At 41.8% G+C, this 7,500-nt stretch overlaps 2 protein-coding genes across 4 annotated transcripts in view; one reads left to right on the top strand and one right to left on the bottom strand.

The window, feature by feature from the left end:
• Positions 1-4,172, bottom strand: part of LOC123517413 — a 7,421-nt gene extending 3,249 nt beyond the window's left edge. Inside the window, exon 1 of one of the 2 annotated variants that reach the window (XM_045277435.1) lies at positions 3,687-4,172. In XM_045277435.1, the coding sequence (XP_045133370.1) occupies positions 3,687-3,696 (10 nt within the window). In that variant the 5' untranslated portion in view covers positions 3,697-4,172. The remainder of the gene's footprint in view (positions 1-3,686) is intronic. The other variant, XM_045277434.1, reaches the window with a different exon arrangement.
• The window catches only part of LOC123517414 (ras-related protein Rab-10-like), a 36,496-nt gene continuing 29,044 nt past the window's right edge, over positions 49-7,500 (top strand). The window contains exon 1 of one of the 2 annotated variants that reach the window (XM_045277437.1): positions 49-765. The gene's annotated coding sequence lies outside the window, so the exon portion shown is untranslated. Of the gene's footprint in view, positions 766-817; positions 843-7,500 lie in introns of those variants that run through there. The other variant, XM_045277436.1, reaches the window with a different exon arrangement.

Below are 7,500 nucleotides of genomic sequence, written 5' to 3'. Positions count from 1 at the left end.
AGGCGAGAGAGAGAGAGAGAGAGAGAGAGAGAGAGAGAGAGAGAGAGAGAGAGAGAGAGAGATTGGTGTCATAGAGCAGTAACGTGACTTGCCATGTAGTTGTTTATGTTGCAACGATTAGTATTATAATTTATTTTATCTCTAGCACTTGGAATTTCTTGTTTGTGATAAGTGTGAAATAAGACTCATATAATTTATAATATGTAAATTAAGTTATTAATATTTGTATGATCATTATAACAATATATGAAAGGCATATTACCTGTGAACTGTGAAATCGTTAATAGGAATGTAAACTAACGACTTGCTTCATAAATAGGAAACACTTACTAAGGAATTTATACTTTAATCAGCTGGTGATAATTTTGTGCCTAGACTTAATAATAAGTTGCGTGAAGGTATTCTTGTGGCATTCATTGCCGCCCGTACAGTATCACACCACATCCCTCTGCATGCAGCTCTTGCCGCAGCGCCGCCAGGATTCCCATTCTCTTTTTGTTATCTGCCAGAGGCTTATCATCTCCTATCTCGGTTACACTACAACGGAAACGAGTCATAGATAGCTCACTTTTCCTAATATGGTCCCTTCACCACCACCACCACCACCACACTGGCTTCTTTCATTTGAATGCGACGTGGCTGTCAGGTGATATTCACTTGTCATACTAACTTCTCTGCCTAAAGAAACTCCTCCTGTCACTTCGCCGGTCTCCCTTGCTACCAATCTTCACACGCTCCGCTGGATCAGTAGCTCCCAAGCACCTGGTGAGTGTGTGCCCTTCGTGTTACTGATCCGTGTCCGTCACTGCAACTGTCGGGGTGTGAGGGCGTCAGATTACGTGGTGATTATCTAAGTTAGTTTTGATAAGCTGAAACAAATATATATCCCTAAGCAAGGCCTCCCGTCACTACCCTCATGTGATAAGAAAATCTAGAGAGGAAACGCCGTTGTTTATTGCCAAGTTTTGAACTAATTCATCAATATCTTTATCGTTTTGAGGTAGTTTTTTACATACCTAATGTTATCTACAGGTAGGATCATGTACTATTAGAACACATACCTCTGTTTTCAGGCTAATTTTGCCTGTACATTATCGTCTTGTGGGAAATTTCCGACCCACAGGTAGTCAATACTAGGTATCTATACTAGAGATTCGAATTTCTCTGGATCAACGCCATCTCACAGTGATGTCTTGCATTGAACAAGTCATCAGCAATCAGCTACTCAGTATTACTTTTTGCTGAATTTCTCGTGTAATCAAGGAATCTTTTGTCTTCATGGTGTGCCATTCATGTGTGTCAAGGGAGCGTGCAAGTGTTGACTGTCCCATGAGTGCTCCTTTTGTGATTTAAGAGAGTGGTTCCAAACAGGAAACATTATAGAAGACATTCCAACAAGAAAACTACAGAAAGTCTAGTCAGACTGATACAATTGTGAAGAGAATAGGAAGACTTATCTGTTGTTTCTGTAGCAAAGAGTGCCACGACTGCAGGACACGTACGTATACGTGTATAACGCACTACGGTAGCTGCGTGTTATTGGTGGTGTCTTTTTCAAACTTCCAAATACATTATTGACACCATTGGTGCTTCAATGTGATTGCTGCAGGTCAGCCACGCTTGCAGCGAGACTTGAAACACAATTAGCAAGGCGGCAAAGCTTTCCCTGTGTGCGCCAAGTAGACCACTATGCTCTGCGCACCGTTGCCCCCGGGTGGCCAGCGCGGCTTTCTCACTACGATTACTCGTCGCACTTTCAACTTGAGAAGGAAATAGAGGGACACGAAATGATAATGCAGGTTAGTCAGGAATCAAGGTGACGAAGGACGCATCGCTGGTGGAAAGAATGTAGTATGGAACGACAATTAAGTGTGTGTGTGTGTGTGTGTGTTTGTGTTTCAGAAAGGCAGTTTTATTTGATTGCAATACACATTTTCTTTATTTTTCTCTACTTTTCATCTTTCTTTCTCAGTATTTTTTTTTCTGATCAAACAATGGACACACACACACACACACACACACACACACACACACACACACACACACACACACGGCCGTGGTGATCCTTACCGCGACTCTCCCTCCGTGATTCAGAGTCAGGCGGAACGGAACGTCTGTGTCAGGCGCCCTCGATGCTCCCCGCCCGTGGGAGGAAGAGGTGATGGGAAACGAAGTACTTACACACGCTCCATAGAATAGAGTGAGAAGCAGACACTGCGTGAAGCATGTCGGACTGTGTGCATCTGTCTCCCTTCTGCGCACATTTTGCTGCCCTCATTGCTCCTGCCTGGTCCTTTGTTATTGCAATGAACTCGTTGGTGTAAAAAAAGAGAACAAAGGCAGGTAAAAAAGCGTCAAGTATTGCTTATGTTAGACTACCGGTACAAACTATCCCATAATTTGGTTTCAGCTCTATCGCTGACTTAGGTGTGTGTGTGTGTGTGTGTGTGTGTGTGTGTGTGTGTGTGTGTGTGTGAGCGTGCGCGCACACGTGCGTAGCAACGTGAAAAAACTGTAAATCAGCCTTGAAAAATATACAAGACAAAGACTATGTGTAACCCTGACACGCGGGGCATCAGCGAAAGATTCAAGTCACTGGCGCCTCTTGCCCCAAAACAAGCAGAACGCTGGTCAACAGTTCACTCACATTGATGGTTAATGCACATGAGGAAATGGTAAAATTGCTTCCGCTTTGTGAAGAGCAATGCACTCATGGAGCCTGAATTAAACAGTGAGGCCTGGCAAGTTCTCTTACCCCGTAATTTCCCCCTACGCTCTCTCTCTCTCTCTCTCTCTCTCTGAAAATATATTGCAGCTATGCTTTTCTCACAAAAATTTCGGTGTCTCAATATACAAAATTAGGCGAAAGCATATTAACATCTAAATATAGAATATCAAAACATTGTGTTCTGTATTTACTAATGTCGTATCATGCACGTTTTCTTGTCACTGTATTTGCTGAAGCCTGCTGGTTTGTCACAACGGACCCAAAATCAGTTTCGCCGTGGCTATGACCGTGGAAATTTAATCTTATAAAATACTTAGTTTTTATTGTGCATGTTTTCGGCCATTATTTATTTTCTACTTGTGCTTGAAAACACGGCAGTGAGAAAATAGTTCCACAATTATCTTGCCTGGCATATGTAACGGGATGGAAACTGAGGAAAGCAACATTTTCAAACGTCCTCACATTTTTTTTTCTTCCTTTGCCGTGCCTGAGACCAAGGTAACAGAGATGCCAAGAGATATATGGTTATTTTAGTCCCCGGAAGTGTCTCGATTCTCATGCCTCGGTGGAGTAGTCACGGATAAGAGACGTAAGGCAGTGTGTGTGTGTGTGTGTGTGTGTGTGTGTGTGTGTGTGTGTGTGTGTGTGTGTGTGTGTCGCATGCATTCGCTTGCGCTAAAACTTTGGAATAGACTAAATTTAATCTACTTTTTTTCGCGACCTACCTCGTTCTGGAGAAGAATAGGTTAGACCATCGAAAGCATAAGAGATCAACTTAAAATTTCTTACCAAAACTTATGTGTTTTCAAGTAATGATGCAACGCCAAAGTAAACGTTTCATATTGATTATTTTTTGTTGATAAAGGAGAAAAGACGACGTTCACTACAGATGAAGAGAAAGAAGGCAGCAGGACAGACGAATATACACATAGAAGGTTACAAGGCACGTCAACACTACCTGTACTCATAGTGGTCTTGCAGCGGTGTGGCTGGCGGCGACGGACTGGTGACGGTGGCAGATGACGGACTGACTCATCCCAAATGTGACAGCACGTGGTGATATCCCCCTAGCTGATCAGAGAGAGAGAGAGAGAGAGAGAGAGAGAGAGAGAGAGAGAGAGAGAGAGCGTGGAATGGACTTGACAGAATTAGGACAAATGATTATAGACTGTGTGGAAGGGGAACGCATCTGAATGGAAGCGTGGCGCGCGTCTCAACACAATTGCTGGGCTGATGTGGACCGGAGTGTGGGGCGGAGATGAGGAGGCAACTCACTGATCGGGTCTTGTAATGGCGACAAACAAAAATAGATATGATATAAAATATAAACAGATAGATTAGTAACAACATCACTAACATTAACAACAACACCATAGAGTAACGTCCCTTATCAAGCACAGGCTCAAGTATATGTTTTCTTTTCCCAATAAAATCTGACGTTTTTTTTTATTTACTTAACTTTGATTCACACGCAGTATTTGGTTCCCTCTCCTTGTGACCTATTTCTGAATGTTGTGTTGTGTGTCTCTTAATAGTTCAGCGTTACACTACGTACATGAAGTGGACCAAATTTCACTACTTGTATGGAAACAGTTTCTGTGTGTAGTGAATTGATATAGTGCAATATGTTCCTCCCTCACCGCACTTGCTGTGACTGATTGTGACAGCAGCAGCAGCAGCAGTTGTAACTACAACAATAATAGTAATGATTAGAATAATAATAATGGTGATAATAATAATGATAAAAATAATAATGTAATGATAATAAAATCTATAATAGTAATAAAGAATATAAAATTTATATTTTATCATTAATATTATTATTATTATTATTATTATTATTATTATTATTATTATTATTATTATTATTATTATTATTATTGTATTTATTATTATTATTATTTTATCATTGTTACTATTATTATTATGCCAAGTACAATACAATACTATTAATATTGAACAACTTAATAAATGGAGCTGCCATATTCTTGAATACAAAATTATGACTGATATTTGGTGTGGTAAGTCTTTAATACTTTTATATCAATCCTTGCGAGTAGAAGAGAGGCTCTCCTGAATACCGTTGGAATTGTTCATACCAAGGCTATCATAGGGACAAAGAGAGGTAAGCTTAAATGGTTTTATTGTGACAATGTTTTTGTAGCAGTCCCAAAGATCTTGTTACGGTTGAAGTTGATGGGGTTAGTGGCGATGGTATAAAAGGGACAAGTGTCCTCCTGATATGACGGGAAGTTCTAATGCCATGAAAGGAAGGTCAAATGGCAGACTGGGAGAAACTGAAGTCAAAACGTAGCAAGTGGCCTCCTCTCAGGAGTTGTAGGCATGTAGTAGAGTGGTGGAAGCGTTATGATGCGACTACACTGTCCACAGCTTGCAGTGATGCACAAAGATCTGAATTTCTGAAAGAGATAGAGAATCGTGACGTGAATGTGTATCCTTCAAGTCATGTCGCCGTGCGTGTGGTAACACTAAGCTGCTTAGTGACTCTGCCCACGTAGAAGGGGGGGTTGTAGGTGAAGGGCGACGGGAGGAGGATGGACCCGTCTTTGCCCAGATTTATATTCAGTAATGCACAGTCTTGCTGTGTTGTGTTTGATGGTGATGTCCTTGCACCTGATTACTCATGCATCGGAGAATGCTTAAATCAGAATTAAATTCTCTTTTAAGTTGGCTCATGCACAATGCATGCAGTTATTCTCCTGTGTATACTATATTGCTTGGATCCAATGTCCGTAGAGCATCAATGATGAGGATGTGAAAGCAACGCTGTCCGTTCTGGTGCAGTGAGGGACCCACAGATAAGGAAGGCGCCGAAGGTGCTAGCGACTCACAACCTGACTTCAAGTCTTGCACATTTTCAATCTTGCCATGTCTGACTAATTGTAAACTTTAAACATCGCTATTGAATTCTCGTGATTTCAATTTTAAGCCAAGTCATTTTTCTATCCTTCTCCGCTATAAATAAGTTACACGAGATGATAATAATGGGGAAAGAAAAGATTAAATGAAAGATGTGTAAGCCAAGCCCGAGAGTGCTGCAGTGTTGGGTTTCTGCTTCTAAGAATACTCATCACGTAATCGAATATTATGATATCTTTGACATGTTAAGAGCTAGTGCAAACTTGTATTAGTGGCTCAGGAAAGGAAAAAGCACGTCAAGTAACACGAGTTGATACATGTCTGTACGTAATAAAGGGTGAATATTTGTACTAGTATATATAGCTTTTCTGAAATAAAGAAACAAAGTAGCTACGTGTGAAAGCATAGTGGTTGTTTTATGCCATATCAACGCTACCGTGCACTCTAAGCTGGCACTGTTCCTCCCACCAAGGCCGCGAGGGTCTCAAGGCGCCCCTCATCCGCGGCTCGTGTGGCGGGACGGGGCGGGAGGATCTATGTAGCGTTCACGTGGGTCAACATTTTTTTCTTCTCAGTATGTGCGTATTAAGAAACAAATATAATTCTCTCTCTCTCTCTCTCTCTCTCTCTCTCTCTCTCTCTCTCTCTCTCTCTCTCTCTCTCTCTCACACACACACACACACACACACACACACACACACACACACACACACACACACACACACACACACACACACACACACACACACACACACACACACACCACGCCCACATCTAGGAATTTCCGTGGGTGGTGCGTGAGTTGAGCCTCTGAGCGTTATTCAACAGAAGCGGACTGGCTCTGAATTAGGCAAAGAACTCTTAACAAGGAGTTCATTGAGTCTTTCGTTGCTGTATGAGCATGACGATACATTTTGAGAGCATGATCATCTATTTTCCTTATATTGGTGTTATTGTGCCAAGGATTCTTTCATTTATAACATTAGCTAATAGTGACAATGCATTTCTGTACTATTCCGTATATCTGAGAAAGAGGGCAGGATGATTATAGGTAGACGTGAGAGGCAAAACCAAAAAAGTTAAGTTTTTTTTAACCCCTTCAGTACCAGGACGTGTTTTCAGACTCATTGTGCTTACTATTTGGTTGTTTTATACAGCTTCAGAATCTTATGTGGGGGATTAGAATAGTGAAAACTGTGACCTTTAATCTTCTGATCTCCATAGACTCTTCCTAATGCAAATGAAATCTTCTAAAGACACCCAAAACTCATGGCAAAAACGTGTCCCAGTACTGAAGAGGGTAATTCCTCTTTCCACCATTCTGTATGTTCTTCCAAGCTAGACAAAATACATCCATAGTTTACTGAGTGCGTCCCAGTAAGGGTGTACAGCGCCATTTACACCGCGATGCCCTTCTCTTCATCCTGGGTGTGTGAGGGAATGCAATGAACGTGAGGTTGCTCTGTATCATGCGCGGCCTCATTACTCCACACGTGCTGGCAGAGATGCTGTTCGGATTTCGCTCTCATTCGCGTAGGATGGCAAGCAAGAAGTGTACATATAGCCATAGTCTTACAGTCAGCAGTCAAATAACCAGCACTCGTTTACCCTGCGTTTTTGCGTTTTCTCTCTCATTCTCAGTTGGTGTCATCTGCTGGTGATTCATCATGACAGTTGTCGGGAGTTTTGTAAGGAGATTCCCGTCACAGTGAAGGTCGTCTGATTGAGGCGTGGCGAAAAATGTAATGGAATGATTGTGTCAGGTTGCTCTACTTCCCGACCATGACTTTCCTTGTGACTTGCTTTGCTTAACGGATGATGTGATGCTGTTGGTGAAGAGGATTACAGTCTTTGAGGAGATCTATTAGGTGCACAATTTTCTTGCTCATGCT

Source organism: Portunus trituberculatus, chromosome 42, assembly GCF_017591435.1.
Source record: "Portunus trituberculatus isolate SZX2019 chromosome 42, ASM1759143v1, whole genome shotgun sequence".
In the NCBI taxonomy this organism is placed as follows: Eukaryota; Metazoa; Arthropoda; class Malacostraca; order Decapoda; family Portunidae; genus Portunus; species Portunus trituberculatus.
This window is presented reverse-complemented; position numbering and strand designations above follow the sequence as displayed.